Consider the following 21,336-nt stretch of genomic DNA (forward strand, 5'->3'; position numbering starts at 1 on the left):
TAAGATATAAAAGACTTAAGAAAATCAATAAACTGGTATTCAAATTCAACTGCTCAGACGCTACGCCTCAGACTGTGGGCTCAATTTGGCAAGACAATTAACTAAAGATAAACAATCTTGACATGACTTATTAGAAAATAGATAAAATAAAATATTTATTTATTAATTCTTATTTCTGAATTTGAGCCTTAGTTATATTTTACAACTGATTCTTTAAAAACATATCAAAATTGTTTTTCTCTAGTTGAATACAGTTGATTGAAAAGTAATTCAGATGGTTTATGAATTAAGAATTAACAACAATTTAATTCTCAATTCAGAAGCCAGACGATAACATTGCCGTGTAAAAGCAAGGCTAAAAATTATGCCTAATTAAAATTTTCGTTTGGTATACATACATATAACTGATTCATTCAAACATTTTTTTATCTCACAGATAAGCCTTTGTTTTAACGTAACTAACACTAGTTTCATACTATAGGCATCATTTTTGTGTTACCATGCTCTGATTGTCGATAAAAAATATGTATTCAAAAATACAGGAATGAATTTTATCCAGTGCGCAAACTTTGTCAACTTATAGTTAAATAAGTTTTATAGATATGTATATTTTTATTTTGTAGTGTTTTAGTACAAAAAAGAAAAGTTATTGATATCAAAAGATGTTTATTTTGTAACCGATAGTACGGTCACAGTCTTCATATGCACGGCGCCAACGCGAAAAGGGTTTACTGACGGAGCTTCGCTCGGCGCTAGGGCATGCAATTTCGGTAAAACAAAAATTACCGGTAAAAATTCGGTAATAAAAATATTTTTACCGGTAAACCGGTAAAGCGGTAATTTTTGTAATTTTTTTAAAATGTGATATTATAACAATAAGATTGGGTAGTCTTAAAGCAAAAACTAAATAAATATGCAAAGTATAAGGTGGTAAACGTTTTTTTGTGTCGTGGGCCGTAACAAAAAACATGTCAGTACCATCCGTACGCGATGTCGCCGACAAAATGCAAGAGAAACGGCTGCGATGGTACGGACATTAAAAAGGAGTGACACCTGAGGACACCGGCAGTGTGAATGTGATACTCAATCTCAATATACCCGGTCAAAGGCGCAAAGGCAGGCCGAAACCGTGGTGGTTGAGTGTCGTAATGAATGACATGAAAATCTGCGAACTCGAAGAGGAAGATGTCTATTCAGGAGGATAGAGCGAAGTGGAAGAAGGAAGATACGGAAAGCCGACCCCGTCACAAGACGGGATAAACGCTAAGAATTACCGTAAAAAATATATTTTTCATTGAAGGGAAAGCCCTTTTTTATGGTAAATCATCAAATGACAGACTCTTTCTGTCTAAAACCCATGTTTTTTAGTAGGCGTTCTATGGACCAGGGTAGCGGTAACTCTTTCGAACAATCCCGCGGCCCCGGCAGGCCTTGGCCCTGCTGGGCCCCACTGGGTTTGCTGACATCTCCCTGAGGAGCCCGTGGAACAACGCGCGCCGCTGACACGGGTCTGTTGTCTATGCAGACGGTGGAACGATGAGCCACTCGAACTCACCGCCCACAGACCGACGCCTACGGTGGCCGGGAGTCGTCTCTCGACCCTTGGCGCCCGTGGTGTCTTCCTGGTCCACTACAGCGGCTGGGATGAGAGGTGCTACTCGCAGTCGCTCCGCCGTCTCCTCGAGCATGACTGCTTCGCAGAAGGGGCGACGGCTTCCCATTCCGTCTAGCTCCGGACCATGGCTTGAACCAGAGAAGGACGCGAAAGGTCGCCGCTGCCTATTGCCTTGACGACAACACGGCGGTACCCTTCCCAGGCAGTGCACACCTGGACTGTGTGCTCCACCGTGTCCTCAGAGCAGTCCGCATGGTGGTGAAGTAAAAGCCCTTGCTCAGTAAGGTCATAGAGTAGGTAAAATAAGCATTAGCTACATTTGTACCTAGTATGAGCTGACAGCTATGAGGAAAAACAGAATAACTGAATGAATACAATTTGTTTAGATTTTATAAATTAAGATGAGAAAGAAGATTTGTATCTAACCTAGAGATAGTTAAGGACAAACAAGTTTACTTTTCTAAAAAACAGCAACTATAACACTCTTACAATACGTAATGTATGCAACATTACATTATATTCAGGCTACATAACAAAGATTTGACGTTAAATGAACAATTGCTATATTTTATCAGAAAAACGTAAAAACCGGTAAATTACCGGTTTCATATTATTTTTACCGGTAATTTAAAACCCGCAAAAATGGGCGATTTACCGGTAAAAACGAAACCGGTTAACCGGTATTGCATGACCTACTCGGCGCGCGTAAGAATAGTTGGTATCCATATTTTGCTGATTTTAGGGCGGACAAAAGAATGAAAAAAATTTTTTTACTGATGATGCAGATATGTTCTGTTAACGATTCTGGACCACCAGTTTTTTTTGCGCACTGCTTAAAATTCATTCCTGTATTTGACGGATTTTTTTATAGGCAACTTTTTGATCTCCGTACTCTCTCGTGGAAGTAACATACATTGATCGATCATAAAGTTAAGCAACGCTTGGTTTGGTCTATGGATGGGTCTCTATCTATGTCATCATGACGAGTTTCACCGTGTTTCGGAAGGCACGTTAAATTGATGGGTCCAGGTTGATATTATGAACATCTTTGGCAGTTGTTACGGGCAGTCGGAAATCTGACTACCAGTCTAAACAACGAGTATAATGTCCAGGTGACAGGCATCCATGTAAAACACTGGTACTCAACTGCTATCCGGTCAAGATACAAAGTCGACCCCAACAGACCTGGGAAAAGGCTTAGCAAATGATGATATCCGAATGTGTAATAATTCCTGAGCGACTCGCAAGCTAAAATCATCTTATTCAAAACCTTCGATTTTTTGTTTTATAAGTACGAAACACCAGCTGCGCTCATATCATTTGTTAAAACAAACTCTGAAGGTCTCTGATAAACAGTCATGTTCTGACTTATTTACAACTGTGTCTAGAACAAGACTGGTGCTGCGTTGTATGTACTTTGTCAGTGTACATACGACGTCATAGTGACGTCAGCGATACTGTGTAGAAAAGGATTCGGCGGTAATTTATCATCTTTTTCTTGGTGTTTGTCCTTGTTGTTATTTTCTATGAATTCTTTACAACATTCTTTAGGGAAAAAACTATAAGTTCTCAGCGGTTCTACAATTTCCCGCAGTCTGATTCAAAGTTAAGCATATGTTTGGAATGCGAGTGAAAATGTCATCTGCCTAGCCTTTTCCCAAATATATGTTGTGGTCAGCTTCCATTCTTACCGCATCTAAGTACCAGTGTTTAACAAGGAGCGACTGCCTGTCTGACCTCCATAATCCAGTTACCCGGGCAACAAAATACCGCTTGGTAAGTCTGGTGTTAGACTTTCTGACTACCCGTAAAAACTGCCAAAGATGTTCAAATGACAGCCGGTACTCAACCAAATTAATGTGCCTTAACGAAGGTACTCCTTGCAACAAGATGGTCACTCATCCATGGACCAAGCAGAAGGAAACCAAGACTAAAGTCTGAAACCAACTCTGCCTCTCGCACACGTTTGTCATTCAACGCTCATTCCTTCTACCTATGAGAAGAAGCCGCAGCCCGCACGTGGGACAATAAAAAGGCTGATAATTACATTAACACTCATAAAAAGATTTTTGCCAAGTAAGTAATGGACAACCGCCTTAAAACAGGTATCACTTATGCGTCATTATTTTTTGTACTAATCATGAATAACCTTTGGATATTACTTAATACACTCGTTTTACAATCACGTTTAAATATTATATACTAATTGAATGATCAGGCTCAATTAACACCATAGCAGAATGGTATGGCAGTTCCATACCATTCTGCTGCTTCTTTACTACATTGCAAAACGAACTTTATACCAATAGGGTATTACATGCATTTTTGAAATATATCTTAAATAAATTCTTTAGTCTTAATATATCTCTAAAAAATTAAAAATATTTTTTTTTCTCACGTTATGTACGAATATAAATTAATTGTTTTATCATAATTTCAAATTTCGCGCGTATTTCGCGAAAACGCGGCACACAACGGACGCCATGATTGTTTTTTGGTCATGACGTCATTACGTTAGTAAACAAACTACAGCTGTCAGTAATACATATTTTGATATGTATTGAAAATTTTAATAATGAGTAATTATGCTCCGTATCGTTGGTGTGTTGTTTCTGAATGTGAGAACACTAGTGTAAAAACACCAGACAAATTATGGAGTCAAGTACCAGTGGATATAAATATGAGAAACACTTGGTTAAAAGTTGCGAGACGAGATCCCGGACTGTTATCAGATAAATCTCGTTTATACTTTTGTGAAGATCACTTTGATGTAAGTAACTGTATTAACATTACCTATCTAATGAAATATACTCTTTAATGATAGGTTAACTACTTCAAGAATCAATACTTTGGGAAATGTGGATAATATTTAGAGGTTATACACTTTTGTTTACTACCGTAATGACGTCATTAGCATGGCGGCGACATTTCGTAGTGTTCAAAGACAGATAAAAAAACCTAAAAACTTTAAACTGCAATAAAAAATATATTTATGTACCTTACGAAGTGAAACTAACATTTCCCGATTGCTTTTCCTCTAAACAATCATTGTAATACACTTTTAATTTTTTTCTCATCTAGACTAAAATACCCTATTGTGTAAGGTACAATCTTCGCTGCAACGACAAAAATTGCTAAAAAGTTTGCGCATAAGTACAGCGAATTTTTTTGTCTCCTATCTAGTATCTATCATTTTTGTTTTTAAACCCCTAAATGCTCCGAAACTACTGAAGCTATTATAAGTTCTTTCACTGTTGGAAAGCGACACTCTTCCCGAGTAACATAGGCTATAGGTATTATGTAGTATGGTAGTATCCCGGTACGGGCAGTATTTCCTACGAGACAGATGAAACCGCAGACGGAAGCCAGTACAAATTAAAATACAAATTAAAGTATTACAAATACGCAATACCCTTTGAAGGACATATAATACAAAGATGGCGTAGATAAAGCAAAAAGGTCAAAACCTGGAAGTCATTTAAAAACGTGCGCAGTAAAAGTACTTGAGTACTTAAACTCGTATGTTAAATAATCAGACACTAACTTCCGCTGGCGGATTCACCCGTATCCCGTGAGAACTACTCCGTACACCGGAATAATAGTATACTATAGTCCACCTCGATAAACGGGCTATCTTGGTTCCTGATAATAGCGCGTTCAATCGAGAAGAATAAATATGTAGGTACTCTTCAGCTGTATAGCACATTTTCTTTGTTTATTTCATTGTACCCTAAGGCCCGTATTAATAAATAAGTCTCAATCGTGATGTCAAGACCGGTATCAGTTGATAAGTTCTCAAGATGCGATCAGCATCTTAATGTCGACGCTAATTAATAAACCTTTATCAACAGTATCTCAGATGATACTGCGGTTCGGATCGAGATATCAAGATATGTAATTTGACACTCGATGAAATCCTGATGTTAAGACTTGTTACGTCACAGCGAACGAACTGTCACATCTTTCATTCATTGCGTTTAGTAATAGCTTTGAAGAACGATAATGTCCAACTCTGTATGCATAGGAATAAAAGTTGTTTTCCAGTTTAATTGTATTGTAATTTGAGGAAAGTAGATTACTTTTTTATATTATATACATTATGATTTTTTTTACCATAAAAGAGCACTATTTACTATAAAGTTACGTTTAATTTTTTTGACAAACGCACATACCAGTGATTGCGCGTCACCTCATTATATATAATCTGTGGTTCTCCTTCATGTTTACTTGTTAGTACTTATCGGAAGTGTATAGTTTCGTATTTACTTACAAGTTATTTGAAGTTATTAATTTTCGATAATGGAGTCAAAGAAACATGTCTTTAGCCCCATCGAAAAAAAACATTTTCTAGATGTACTTAAAAAGTACAGTAACGTTATAGAAAATAAGGATACAGACGGAGCTACGTTAAAGCACAAAAACGACGCTTGGATTCGTGTTACGGCCGAATATAATGCTAGCCCTCTCACTACAAAACAGGTAAGTGGCTGCTAAATACATAGAATTACATACCATATCATATTCATTCATCACATACTCATGTTTTTGTGCTTTATTTAAGAAGTGTTATGTATATTTATCATTCATCAGATCACACCATACCTACCTCGAAAGGCAGAGGTGTAGTTTCTAATGTATCAATAAGGGTTGGAGTGTACGTAACGGGACACTGAGGAAAAAAGACTTAGAAAATTTTTGCAAAAAATTATTTTTTTGTATTTTGTTTATTTTCTCGATTCTATCGTATAGAACACCAAAAAATAAGGCGAAAAGCATCTGGGTGATTTTTGTCTCCGACCAACCGTTTGTCGTCTAAACGATGTCGAAGGGATTCCATTATAAAGGCACCAGGGACTTAGAAAATAAAAAACATTTTTTTTTTATTTCGCTCAAATCGTTGTTTTCTTGATTCTATCGTATAGAACACCTAAAAATAAGGCGAAAAGCATCTGGGTTATTTTTGTCTCCGACCAACCGTTTGTCGTAAAAACGATGGCGAAAAGCATCTGGGTGATTTTTGTCTCCGACCAACCGTTTGTGTTTTTGCACTTCAAGTTAGGGAGTCGATAGTGTCATGCAATGGAATTCCAGAAACTCCCAATGTAGGCTTGACTATGACTTTCAAGGTCATTCGACCTTGACCTCCAGAATCACGACCGTCACCTCAAGGTCACTAACCATTAATATTGACCCAAATTTAGGATACAAGAGCGAACGAAGCGAGCTCGGAGCATGGGGCACCCCGACTCGGATAGGTTAGGTTAGAAGGGATAAATAGAAACGAATCGCTGCAAATCCGACCCCACGTGGTCTAGTTTGTCCCAACCCTAGAGAGCAATTCAAAAGCGCGTAGGCGCGTAGGGGCGAGGCGGCCCGCGAGCTGAGGAGCAGGTGGTTATTACGCTTGTCGCCGCAGCTGAGGCTGGCCGGCGGAGCCGGCCAGCAAGCCAAAGCTGCGGCGGTAAGCGTAGTAACCATCTGCGACGACAAGCTCGCGTGGGACCGCCGGAGCACCGCAGCGCCGGAGCCGTCACAGAAAACCTTTGGATTGCATGTCCCTTTTTTGACATATACAATTTTTTTAACACTCGACTACGCTTACGTATGTATGGCTTTCACAGGGGAAGACACACACACACACACACACACACACACGCTTCCTTGTCTATTCAAGGAAATCACGGATCTTGCTTTTCGGAATTTCAACCTTGTCTCAAGGTCAATGACTATGAGGACAAGGTCAGTGACATAATTAGAATCGCGGATGTTACTTAAAAAATTTTGACCTTGACTTCAAGGTCATTGATCTTGACCTCAAGATCAAGGACTATGAAGACAAGGTCAGTGACCTTAATAGAATCGCGGATTTTACTTAAAAATTTTGACCTTGACCTCAAGGTCAAGGACCACGAGGACAAGGTCAGTTACCTTACTAGAATCGCGGATTATACATAAAAATGGACCTTGACCTCAAGTCATTGACCTTGACCTCAAGGTCAAGGACCATAAGGACAAGGTCAGTGACCTAACTAGAATCGGGGATTTTACATTAAAAATTGACCTTGAGGTCAAGGTCACTGACCTTGAATGACCTTGAGGTGCACCATGGTGTTTCCCCACCCTTCTACTCCCACATCCCACCGGGTCCCGAAGGCTTGATTAGGCGATAGATTTTGGTGAAATTTTTCTAAGTCTTTTTTTCATAGTGTCCCGTTTCGTATCCACTGACCTCAATAAGTGTATGCACATGGTTTTTTTTATATTTTAGGCAACAGTTAAACAACTACGGCGCTTGTGGGTTAACACAAAGCAGCGTCAAAGGGAGGCCTTGACGAAAGAACGCCAACATAGGCTAGCTACTGGAGGAGGGCCATCTATCAGCGATGCTGTCGTTGACCCTGATGTGTCCATGGTGGCCCCAGCTCTGATTGTTGGAATCGATAATGCGATTGATTCCGATTTAGTTGAAGGTGTTTATAGTTTTTATTCAAATAATCTTTTTAAACATTGTCTTGTTAAACATTGACTATAATTAATTTAATATTATTTTTAGAGTCTTCGCAGTCGCAAACACCAGACGCCGTAGAAATAGAGCATTATGTTTTAGACGATGTTTCGCAGACATCCGTCATTTCCCACGAGCAAGCCACCGAAGATCAAATAGTACTGCCTGCCTCACCAATCCCTTCCACATCCCAAGTATCCCAACCCTTCATAACAACCATCCCACCTGCCATCCTACCTGCACGTTCTAACACTAGAACAGGTTTAAAAAATAGTGTGATAGAGCAGGAGTACAAGGATAGATCTGTGCGGGCCACAGAAAAACACAATATAGAGATGCAGATTTTAAAAGAACAGCTAAGGGAAGCCAAAGCAAAGGCAGACTTAGCTGAACTTATTTTAAAAGAAAAGCAAAATTCAACAGGTTAGTTGGATAAAAATTGTTTTTTTTTGTTTTGTTTACATTTTGTCAGTTTTTTTTATTTAATGTTTTTTGTTTTGTTACAGGTCATACCACAAACAATTAATGTTTATGCACACATTTTTATAATTGTAATAAATGATAGTAATAAGTTAATAATTGTTTCATTTATCTCAATAATACTCAAAGTCATGGTACAATGTAAAATATTAATTACACTTTAATTAAAAAATATATATATTAATAATATAACAAATTATATAACATTGCCTCAATAAAAACTAAAATAATTAACAATTGGCAGGTATTAGAAAATAACTAAATAAAAACATTATAAAACTTTAATATCTATTGGTAATAATTTTCTATTATAGTACTTCTGACTACGAACCCTGCGCTTGTACTAGCCATTACAGTAGTTTCGTTTGCACCATCCTCTTGATCAGAATGGGAATCAATACCCAATGCCATGTTATCATTTAAAATCAGTGATAAATTATGTAACACTGCACAGGCTACAATAATAAGGGACACTGTTTGTAACTTGTTACCAAGGCCTTTTGATAAGCATGGAAACCGACGTTTCCAAATTCCAAATGTTCTTTCAACAATGTTTCTAGTTTTGATTTGTGCTCGGTTATACCGTATTTGAGGAGGATCTTCAGGAGTTGGCCTAATTGGTGTAAGCATAAATGGCAATGTTGGATAACCACTATCACCTACTAGTTTACCATTTAGCACACCTTGAGTATACTTCATGTATACCCTGGACATTTGAAAAATTCTGGAATCATGAGTGCTGCCCGCCCATCTAGCTACTATGTCCAAGAATTCTGTTTGTGGGCCGACAACAGCCTGTAAAAGAAAATTACAATAGTCATCATCAGTGTATAGATGTTATGCAATTATAGCTATAGAAACTGATCATGTTTAGTACGCTTACTTGAACATTAATGGAGAAATAAGATTTTCTATTGCGATAAACTTCATGGTGCTGACAACCTGGGGTGTTGACAATTCTTATGTGGGTGCAATCAATGGCTCCATCTATACCTGGTAGCCCTGGCCAACGCCCATGACTTCCCAAGTCCTTAAATAATTGCCTATTTATGCTAGCTTGATCTCCTGTAGGTATTTTAATATAGGTTTTATGGAGTAATGCTAGCAGTCGTGATACTTTTGTAACGACGTTTGATACTGTAGGCTGAGATAAACTAATGAGATCCCCGCACACAAGCTGAAAGTTTTTGTCATTATTAATAAATTGTTTAACACACATAACATTAATGTTATTATGTTTACAATTCAATTGGTCAAAATCATTTACCTGAAAGGATGCTGTAGCGTAATACCTCAAAGTAAGCAAAACGGCAATTTCTGGCGCGACTGGCAGCCCTCTGTTATCACTTTTCACCAAATTATTTCTTATCAACGATACGATATATAGCACTGATTCTTGGTTAAATCGAAACCGTTTTTTAAAGTTTTGCGTAGGTAATTCGAAGGGATTTGTCGCGTCCCTTATATAAACTTTAGGTAATCGATTTTGAAAAGGCCATAAAATATCATCGTAGTAGTCGACTTCATCATAATAATTGATTTCGGAAATAATATTTTCAACATCCATAGTTCCCGCGAAAAACTTAGGTACGAGTTCACGATCTTAAGTCCAGGGTCGACTGAACTCAACAATCGTGATCTTGATAACCATCCTAATGTCGATCTTGAAACCCGAGTAACGTTTATTAAACAATACGGTCTCAGGTGATGACAGAGTCCTAGACCGCATCTTAGGTTTTGTTTATTAATTTGTCGGAACATCAAACGGGGTCTTAAGATCTCACACTTACGCTGATATCGGTTTATTAATACGGGCCTAAAAGCTCCGAAACTACTGAACTGATTTGAAAAATTCACTTTTGGGAAGCCATTAGCGATTTCCCCAGGTGACATAAGCTATATTTCCTCTGAGCACGGTAGTAGGTAGTATCACCAGAGTTCCGAGGGAACTTCTTCCCGTACCCGGATAAAATAAAGCCTATGACTCGCCTTTAAGTTCCCAACACCGAAATATTTTTTCAAATCGGTCTGGGGCCCGATTCTCCTAAGTTAATAATGTATAATAAAAGACCAAACGTATTCGATTGACATTTGATTGGTGTGCGATTGGTCTGCTATTTTGGTAATTTTGGTCTATACGGTAGTTTGCTGTACAATCATTTTGCAATCGTAAATCATTTGCAGACAAAATGATTCATTATTGAATGACAGAAAAGGATAAAAACCGGCCAAGTGCGAGTCGGACTCGTGCACGAAGGGTTCCGTAAATTACAGTTAAATCAACCTATCTCAAAAACTATAAGAGATACTTTGATCAAACCAAAAATCGTTGAAAGAGTTAATTAGCATGCATCACCTCTATTTTTTTTAGAATTTTATACCCCGTAGTTATAAAAATAGAGGGGGGGGGACATACTTTTTACGACTTTGAGAGCTGATATCTCAAAAACAGTTCACTTTAAGAAAAATGTTTTTTAGAAAACTTTATATCATTTTAAAAGACCTTTCCATTGATACCCCACACGGGTATGTACATCGAAAAAAAAAATTTCATCCCTCAGTTACATGTATGGGGGGCCCCACCCCCAATTCTTTTTTTTACTATTTAGTGTCATATTTTTGTAGCGGTTCATACAACACATATTCCCATCAAATTTCATCACTGTAGTACTTATAGTTTCCGAGTAAATCGGCTGTGACAGACGGACAGACGGACAGACGGACATGACGAAACTATAAGGGTTCCGTTTTTGCCATTTTGGCTACGGAACCCTAAAAACGTTTATTTCAAAGAAAAAATAGCGGAATGCCACATACGCTTCAATCGTAATCGAGTCGGGATTGGATCTCAGTCGAATCGAGTCGAACGTGAATCGTATGTCGCTTAAGTAAAATTAGGAGAATCGGGCCCCTGGTAGTTGCGGAGCTTAGGAAACAAACAAAAAAAATTTTAATCTTCATTATATTAGTATAGTTGTGTTCTTATAAAGGTCATGTAAGTCAGTCAAATGACAATAAACGTTGAGTCACTTCCACAGGTATCCGCATGCAAATATGTATTATTTGCATAGACAAACTGTTGCAACGTTTATAAGAGTCGATAACCAAAATAAACAGTAGCCCATTTCGTCTATACCAATATAATATCGGAGAGAAAGAATAACGAGGAAACTGCGGGACCCATTTGGAAAATATTTTGCCGAGACGCATGTGAGTAAGAGTCTAAGGCGTCGTCCTAATTGGCAGCGATCGTACGATGGCGCGATGCGTTTTTCATCTAAGGCGTCGTCCTAATTGACAGCGATCGTACGATGACACGATGCGTTATCGTCGTGCGATGAGTTCAAACATACAGATTTCATCAGAGTGTCCTATTTGACCTCGCAAGTGAGATCGTGAGATGAAAAACGCATCGCGCCATCGTACGATCGCTGCCAATTAGGACGACGCCTAATGCCCGTTTTCACCGACAATCTCGTAACGTTTCCCTAACTAAGTGTCACTTAGAATAAGGGCGCCTATACTTACAGGTAATAAGGAACACTTAAACTTTGGTGAAAACGAAATTTTTATTAAGTGTTCCCTAAATGCTCTTAGGGGTTCCTTAAATTTAGGTATTTGTTAGTGAAACCCATCATGTTCCTTTATGTACCAGGGCCACGGTAACTCGCGCGAACAGTCCCGCAGCCCCGGCGTGAAGTCTGGACCGAAGGCAAAGCCTCCATATAAGGTTATATATAAGTAGTTATCAGACTGTCCTACTTTTAATACTTATCTCAATTTACACGTTAATTACTACCAGATTAAGATATTAATAGCGCCTTATCTAAAAATCTGCGCAAACGTGTCTTAAAGTTAAGTTACCTACATTCATCATCATCACCTCTTGAGCCTTTTCCCCAACTATGTTGGGGTCGGCTTCCAGTCTAATCGGATGCAGCTGAGTACCAGTGTGCCACAAGGAGCGACTACCTATCTGACCTCCTCATCCCAGTTACCCAGGCAAACTAATGTTAGGTTACCTACATTATGTGGGGTATTAAGATATCAAACAAAATTCTGATTTATCACACACTAACACCACAAGCGCGGTTAGTTTTTAACCGACTTCAAAAAAGGAGGCAGCTTTGAATCCGTCGGAATCGTATATTTTTTTTATGCTATAACTTTTGTACGAATTTTGATGAGGCTTGGTATTAACTTAGCGTATACTTCAGAATTACATAGCAGTAGGTAAATATTAATTCTAGTGCGTTGAGTAGCTTCCTCGTTACGCGAGTATACCGAGGGGAACAAGCTATATTTTTTAAGACGATACCTCGTTGCGATGTTCACGGGCGAACTGGGTGAATGGTTGAGAGGGATAGAACTATGCGATAGCAACCTAAATAGATAGAGAGAGGAAACATGCAACCTTCTCGAAAAAAATAACGTAAGCGCCATACTAAATAAAAATGTATTAAAAATTCAATTTTATATTTCTTTAAAAACTGATTTCTGATTAATGTTTAATAAGATATTATCTACATTCTTCATTATTTTAATGTGGCAGAAAGTACATGACTACGACATAAAATTCATAAAATGTTATTTTTAGAGGTAAGTTCTGATTTTTTTTCTATCGAGGAAAGTTACTTGTTTTATGTTTTTGTCTTCGAATTAATGGAGGTAATACAAGGTGTTGATTTGCATTTGTGCCATACGTCAGGAGGAGGACATAAAATACGTAAATAATCGATTGGAATTATAGTAGACGGGAAATAGCTAATATGCACTGCTTTTTTGTCATTGTAATGTCGTAGTATTTCAGAAGTAATCCAATTTTATGAATGAAATTTATGAATAATCGTTGCGTTTGCTTTGCGTTTGCGGTTGTGTGAGGGCGCAGCACGGTTTTAAGGCCAGTAACACACGCGCCAAGTTTAAATACGGCTAGATGACATTGACGGAATTCCGAAAAAAAAAAATTACGATTTTTTTTTATTAATTACAATTTTTTTGTTGATTTGGGTCGAGAATCATTAGCATAATTACGTCCTTGAATATGGCACGGATGCAAATCAACAGCTTGTATAGTCAACAAACACATATAAAAAAAAATATTCAAATAAGTATTCTTAAATTAAAATTAACGTAAAAAAATGTTTGATTTCCAGGTATCGCCTTAACTACTTGGCTCCTACTTATTAGGTACCTACATAAGAGGATATAACAACCAAAGTTAGTAAGTAGGTACAGAAGGTTTTCCTCCGCCATAACGTCCATAGAATAAAATGAATTTCATAATAATTCTATTCCCCTGACTATATTATTATTTACCTTGTAAACAAGGAAAACTTTATAAATAAACTTAGAAATATTATACTTAATAACAATTAATATTAAATTACATGTAAATGTAAAATCATCATAAGTCTTTTTATCAAGGGCTGCGGGATTGTTCGCGCGAGTTACCGCGGCGCTGGTACATAAAGGGCTTAAGAAGGAACATGGTGGGTTTTAGTCAGTAAGAGTCTGACACTCCCTCACGCTGCACCCACAGCGGGAGGGGTCATTTGATGATTTCTCATAAAAGCGTGTTTACAAGAGGTTTCAAAGTTAGATAGTCTATTAATCGAGGAAGGCAATAGACTTTTTATCCAGGTGGGCAGAATAATTCCCACAGGATGCGGTTAAAAACACTAGCTGAAGCTAACCTAAACTAATGAAACTACGTATTTGACTACATTATCATTGAAAATTCCGAAATGGATTTTCCTAAATAACCTTTTGTCAATAAGTATCTCAGAAACAGCCATGTAAAGAAACGATTAAATACGCCAATAAAAAACAAAAAATAAACAACTTCATAAACCCAGCATAATTCAAAAGGCAAGATTCCACTGTTTTGTATCTCACACAAATATATCTCGCGGTGTACTCGCTCTAGCAAACAGTAACACATTGCGTGCGAACATTACTAACATGTCCGCGACACTGCAACCGCCGCGCGCGAACACATGCTAGCTTTGGACTCGCATATACTCGATCAATTTACGTAGTATCTTACTTATAGAAAAACACTTCAAAACACACTTTAATTTGGCCGGGTAAATAACAAAACACATACAAGACACGCGGTAAAACACAACACTATTTTTCAATCGACTAAAAACAATGCTTCCTTAAACACTTTTGGACCGAAAAAAACACTTAAACACCACTTGAAATACAAACAAAAGATAATATAGTAATCTGAGCACACATTGTGTTGTTATCGTCGTAACAATAATAATCATTTATTGTTCGAACTAATATTTTATGAAACACGACCGCACCGCACGAGTGTGTTAATCAAACTGACTTGGTAAAAATCATTTTGCATAAGGTGTGTTTATAATTGAGTTGTATTATAAAGAGGTAAGGTTTTGTTTCTTATCTATAAGAACTAATAAGTCTTAATAATCACTACGGTTGCCGTGGGCTGAGAGAACTACTTCCGGCATCTGGATAACAAGAAGCTGACGTTATTCTGATGTTGAGTTATAATACCGCGGAGTTTTATCACAATCCGTTCAGATGTTTGAGCGTGAAGAGGTTAATATTTTTATAAGAGTAATTGGTCGAATTCAGAGCTTTCTTTTCAGTTAGAAAAACTCATATAAGTTGTTTTTTAATGCGCTAATCTCAGTAAGTACTGGACCTATTTTAAAATTGTTTCAGTTCTAGATAGCCCATTTATCGAGGAAGACTATAGGCATTTGTATAGACATTCATTTTTATCCGAATACGTAGAGTTGGATCCCACGGGATGCGAGTGAAACCACTGGTCTATACAAATATTACAAAGAGGATTATTTTTTATGGTCTGTAATTGTTAAACTTATCCCGGTACGGTAGTAATTCCCAAGGGACGCGGGCAAAACCGCTGGCGGAAGCTAGTATGTGCTATTTCCTATTCTAACAAATAACAGGGTTACTCATAATACAGTTCTAGGTGTGTTTTTGATAAAACCCCGTAAGCGCGATAAGGTACTCGAGTACCAAACACGATTTCACCATTATTTGTTTAGGTAATTATCGTGGAAGGTTTGTTACAAAAGGAGTAAATGTCAATGTTTTTAGCACGAGTGTGGCTAAGTCAATATAGTAGTGAGTCCTGGTGTCCTAGTGGGTAAAGGACCAACCTCTCAAGTATGAGAGCGCGGGTTCGATCCCAGGTCTGGGAAGTACCAATGCAACTTGTCTAAGTATGTATGCACTTTCTAAGTATATCTTAGACACCATTGGCTGTGTTTCGGATGGCACGTTAAACTGTAGGTCCCGGCTGTCATTGAACATCCTTGGCAGTCGTTACGGGTAGTCAGAAGCCAGTAAGTCTGACACCAATCTAACCAAGGGGTATTGGGTTGCCCGGGTAACTTGGTTGAGGGAGTCAGATAGGGCAGTCGCTTCTTGTAAAGCGCTGGTACTCAGCTGAATCCGGTTAGACTGGAAGCCGACCCCAACGTGGTTGGGAAAAAGACCTACAGTTTAACGTGCCTCTGAAACACAGTTATTGGTGTCTAAGAGGTGCTTAGAAAGTACATACGAACTTAGAAAAATCTACACATATCCATTTATTTTTATAAGTTGAACTTTTAATACATATTTTTCGTCATTATTATGAAGCTGCCCTTATTTTTAGGAACATTGCAAAACCAAGCGATTTGCATATATTTTGTATAGCATGCTCATAAATGGCATGTTTGTATGCACTGCCAAATGGAAGTAAAATACAGAAGGTTGAGTTTAAGTGGTCTTCCCGATGCAAAAAGTAAATTTTCTCTCGCCAGACGAGTTTTCTCAAAATCTGGTTGATGAAAGTACAATATATGTAGGTAGGTATACCTATTTAGTTTCCGTAGAAGCCTATATATTGTTTGGATATTTTAGCTAGGTATATTACTGCCAGGTCCAATCAAAATACATTCAGTGCAGGTATATAACTGCCAGGTCCAATCAAAATACTTAGTGTTTTACGAGAAAGAGTAACAAACATCCAAACGTTAGTAAAGTAAGCAGTTTAGTAAACAAAGATATTAGTCATCTTTATTTTTGTATCATTCACAAGTTTTTTTACTAAAGTTAACCTTCTGAGGTTACATTTACCTTGAAAAGTGTCAAATCACATACTTACTACTGCTAGATATATGTACGTAGCACATATGACGTCATATATTATGTACAATGTTTTTGCGCTGACATTTTAATTTTATTATAAGTATTAAATATGATGAGATACGAAATTGAACCATCAGGCTTATAAAGGTTTCTAAACTTTCGCGGTTTTAGACGCGATACCAACATTTTTGCACTAATAAAATAAAAGTTTTTGCAGTTTCTTTTGTTTGTTTGTTTGTACCCTCAAAGATCAGAAACCACTGAACCGATTTAAAAAATTCTTTCACTGCTGCAAAGCTGCACTCTTCCCGAGTAACATAGGCTATAGTTTATCCCGGTACGGGCAGTAGTTCCCCCGGGACCCGAGCGAAACTGCGGGTGAAACAGCTAGTGCTCAATAAACGATCATGCAGTCGGGTAACTAATTTATAAATACATTTCACAAAGAAATACCCACATAAAATCGTGACCTTTAAATTATAACATTAAGCACAAACAAAGCATGTTTTTGTTAACATTAACATACAAGGTAATTTACAAGGAATATTTGTTTTAAAACTAACTTTGTGAACACGTTACTGTTTTGGTTTACTTTTGGTAAATTTTAGGGTTCCACACACCTTTTGTGGGTGTAACCGGACCCTGTTAGAATTCGCTTTGCATTTGTACGCATAGATACAAAATACTTTACGTCCGTCTTTTGCCCAAGTTCACCGTTAGGCTGCGTGCCCACGTCAGATTTTGTGTAGGACAAGGAATTGGACTGATCTTTCTTAGGACGTTCTGTCATGGCCTTTTCCGCGACTGACTTTTTGTAGAACGTGTGCGTTGCACTATTGTAATCAGTGTGTTCTATTTGTCTCCTGTAAAAAATCGGTCACCGATTTTCGGACGTGGGGGGGCGACCTTAGCATAAACGTTAGTTTTTTTGAAACAACTGTGTTTTTGAAACAACTGTTAACTCTGAATTTTTCAAAGTAAACTGTTGTTTTAGAAAAAACTGTAATTTTCGTTGAAAATGGACCTCAGTCACCAGCTCTTCCATAAAATTGGTATACCTGCATACTGCTATGCTATGTATAGATAGTATGCTATATCTACAGAGGCACATTGTAAAATCTGATTTTGAAATGAATGCTCTCATTATGGTTGGTATCCATTGAAATTGTAATAACACACTTCCTCTATTTAGCGGAAGTCAAAAAGTATTTGATTAGTCATATTATAGTAATTAGTAAGCCAGTTTTCCCTGAAAGGCCTAGGACATAAAGGACATACAATGATAATTTATCATGAAGTTGATAGTTTTTGTTGCCGCTATAACAACAAATACTGAAAGCGAGAATAAAATAAATATTTCAGCGGCTCCCTCACAACAAACATAATTTTTTGAACCTTTCATAGGTACGGAGCCATTGTCCGAGAGCGACGTCGTAAATAGAACGAAGTGTAGAAGAAAAGTCAGGAAAGTTCTTACCATGTGGGATACATAGCAAGAAAAAGAGAGAGATGAATAGGTACGGAACCCTGCGTTCGCGAGTCGAACTCTCAGTTGACCGTTGTTTTTTTTATTATTATTATGCTAAATACTTAACAGTCAGTGCTCTATTGTCCCCACTCTACCGATTTATAAAGTAACGAACTGTTGTTTTTTTATTTTCATTGTTTTATTAAAAAAACCTTACTTTCAATACACTATCATCCCCACTCTATCAACTTATAAATAAATACGTAGATAGACGTACACTATATAAGCCAATACCAATGACAGCTGTCGAAGACAGGCATATCAGATCGCGCCCCTATTTTGATATACATAACTATTCTATGTAAGTATAGGTATGAGTTTACAAGTTGTGTGGGTTGGCGTGACGTAAATAAGAAGGAACATATAGAATAGAAATATACACAAAATGTTAGAATGTTAAAAAAAAAGTAAAAAAAAAAACGAAGAATCGAGAGAGAAAAAGCCTAGTAAAAAAAATACGTTGCTTTATCCTTTAACGTTGGGGTATCGCTGTAGTTTAAACCCCACCGTTGGACAACCACTGAAAATTCTGCTTTCATTTCAAAATAACCGCATCCTCGGTACATCAGTTGAATAGCTACGATGCCACAGACAGACACAGACGCACACAGCGCCCAAAGGATTTTTAATCCATTCAAAGCGAATCAACATAAATTCGACCCATCACGACAATTTTAAGACAGTTTATCGATGAAAAAATCTTACGAATAATCAAGTGCATTTTTCTAGCAGTAACACATACTAGCTTAATAAATAAACACACAACTTTTGAACTCTAGCAGGTTTATTTACTAAGGTCCAAAACTATACCGACAAGATAAACTACAGTTTTCTTAAAACAACTATTTACTTTGTACGTAAAAATTCATAGTAAACTCCATTTCACGAAAGAAGACCCGCGAAAAATTGTGGAACTATGTATATATTTTTGTTCGTATTTAGATATCGCATAGACACTAGCGCTGACTCTGCGGGACTTCTTTTGCGAAATGGACTTTAAACAGTTGTTTTAAGAAAACTGACGTTTACATTGTCGGTTAACTTTTGGGCCTACAATGATTACTCCCCAAAAACTGTAATACAACTCAAAATTCAATGACAAAAAACGCCCCACTCTTACAGAAAACGCCCCACCCTGACAAAAAAACCCCTAGCACTACTTAGAACAAAAATCTCACCAGTTCTCACAATCTTGCCTGCTACATATACGTTCTGTGATATAAGCCTATCGTCTCGCCTTTCGGCGTTGCTCGCTTTGAAACTCGCTGACGGTAGCTTGTCATAGTCTATCACCGAGTATTTGTCGGGGGTCGTTATTAATTGCGGGTATAAGGATTTCCTATAAAACAGTTAAAAAGTTGGTCACAGATGACCAGAAGTTGTTCACAGATGACTAAAAATTGGTCACAGATGACCAAAAAATTTGTCACTAATGGCCAAAATTGCCCTAATTTTCATAAAAAAATGACATTCTTTTTTACTGTATTTTTTTTTCGTATCTTGAATGACGGTTGTAACAATCTTGCCAGCAACAAAAACGTTCTGCGATATAAGCCTATCGTCACGCCTCTCCGCGTTACTCGCTTTGAAACTCGCTGACGGGAGCTTGTCATAGTCTATCACCGAGTATTTACCCGGAGTCGTTATTAATTGCGGGTATAAGGATTTCCTATAAACAGTAAAAAATTGGTCACAGATGACCAAAAGTTGTTCACAGATGACCAAAAACTTTTACCAGTGATGACCAAAATTGCCCCCATTTTCGGACGGTAAAATATGTCATTCTTAGATTGATTTTTTCAAATAAAATTGAGTGATGAGTAGTTATTAATTGCTGGTATACCGACTTCCTATAAACTGATAGAATTAATTGTTGTGTGACGAATGTGTAAGACATTTGATACATACACATAAGATATGGTTTCGAAATTTTGGTACATGTATATCTAAAAATGTAGTAACGTGGTCACACTTATTGGACATTAAAATTTTTGGTCACTATTAATGACCAAAAATATATTTTTTTAGACAGCAAACATGTCTTTGTTTTTCGGACTTCATACTGCAACATTTAATATAATTTGGAAGTCTATATTTTTTCAATAAATTTTACAACTCAAAACGAACCTATACTCATCCCTAGCTTCATCAGTCGACGACGAAGAATACTCTCTCACGCGCTCAGCAGATGGCGCGGTCTTTATAATCAAATTCTCAGGCGTATCACAAATAATTTCCGAACCCTTATACAACCTCCTCTTAGCTTTTATGAAAACATCATCATTTTCCGAATCAGTCTTCACTCCAGACTCACGTAATTCTATAATTCTTTTTTGAGTGAAAGTAGACGGAGTACTACTGCGGCGTTTGGGAAAAGTCGCCATGAATTTCATGAAATTTTCTTCAATCATTGTAGCTGGAGAAATTCTCTCTTTTGTTTTATCTGATAAAGGCATCTTGGGTAATTCAAGACATTTGAGCATCGGAGATTTTTTCAGCTCAATCTTGTAAGGACTGGAAGCTAAACTCTTACTCATCTGCCGTTTAATTTTAGGCTCTTTTTCCATTTTCATTGATGATGTAGAAGCCGAATTTCGGCGTAAACCTGACTCCTTTTTCCTCAAAAAATCTAGGAACCTATTATCTTTCTCTGGTGATGGAGGTTCGCTAGAATCATGGTCTTTAGAGAGCATCTCTATGGACTCCATGAATTGGGCCCATTTTGTTTTACGAGTTTTGAGTTTTTTCGGTACTTGGTAGGAAACTTTTCTATCGATACATCCTTGTCGTTTAGGGGAGTAATCTGATATCGACATTAGGGGTGAGCTACAGGACGATGGCTCGGATACTTTTAGCACTATTTAGCGAAATACGGGTAGGGTAAGGTAGGGGTAAAAAGTATTAATATTGATTAAAATATTACCTTACTTAAAGATGGTTTGTAAGTTCTAGATAGATGCTTAAAAAGATAATTTTGTGAGTATAATTTTTAACCGATCATTAGTAGTAACATTTTGAATAAAAAAAATATTAAAGCCAACTTATACCAATCGGTCTAATCTTGTC

General features: G+C 37.4%; 3 protein-coding genes across 6 annotated transcripts in view; 1 reads left to right on the top strand and 2 right to left on the bottom strand.

The window, feature by feature from the left end:
• The window catches only part of LOC124644401 (oxysterol-binding protein-related protein 8), a 75,100-nt gene that overhangs the window by 20,701 nt on the left and 33,063 nt on the right, over positions 1–21,336 (bottom strand). The gene's annotated exons all lie outside the window — the stretch shown is intronic.
• On the top strand, positions 5,349–8,696 carry LOC124644404. The gene is made up of 4 exons (XM_047183731.1): positions 5,349–6,094; positions 7,884–8,085; positions 8,169–8,543; positions 8,627–8,696. Exons 1-4 carry the CDS (start codon positions 5,915–5,917, stop codon positions 8,644–8,646), a joined length of 777 nt encoding a protein of 258 aa, XP_047039687.1. The 5' UTR covers positions 5,349–5,914; the 3' UTR covers positions 8,647–8,696.
• LOC124644405 (putative nuclease HARBI1) lies at positions 8,889–10,167 on the bottom strand. The gene is made up of 2 exons (XM_047183733.1): positions 9,484–10,167; positions 8,889–9,395 (listed from the first exon to the last, which is right to left on the bottom strand). Exons 1-2 carry the CDS (start codon positions 10,165–10,167, stop codon positions 8,889–8,891), a joined length of 1,191 nt encoding a protein of 396 aa, XP_047039689.1.

This window comes from Helicoverpa zea, chromosome 30, assembly GCF_022581195.2.
Source record: "Helicoverpa zea isolate HzStark_Cry1AcR chromosome 30, ilHelZeax1.1, whole genome shotgun sequence".
In the NCBI taxonomy this organism is placed as follows: Eukaryota; Metazoa; Arthropoda; class Insecta; order Lepidoptera; family Noctuidae; genus Helicoverpa; species Helicoverpa zea.

Coding starts and splice junctions, on each gene's coding strand:
- LOC124644404 (XM_047183731.1), top strand. CDS start 5,915: ATGGAGTCAAAGAAACATGTCTTTAGCCCCATCGAAAAAAAACATTTT. Junction 8,086..8,168: donor TGATTCCGATTTAGTTGAAG/GTGTTTATAGTT, acceptor TATTATTTTTAG/AGTCTTCGCAGTCGCAAACA. Junction 8,544..8,626: donor AGAAAAGCAAAATTCAACAG/GTTAGTTGGATA, acceptor GTTTTGTTACAG/GTCATACCACAAACAATTAA.
- LOC124644405 (XM_047183733.1), bottom strand. CDS start 10,167: ATGGATGTTGAAAATATTATTTCCGAAATCAATTATTATGATGAAGTC. Junction 9,396..9,483: donor ATTTCTCCATTAATGTTCAA/GTAAGCGTACTA, acceptor TTTCTTTTACAG/GCTGTTGTCGGCCCACAAAC.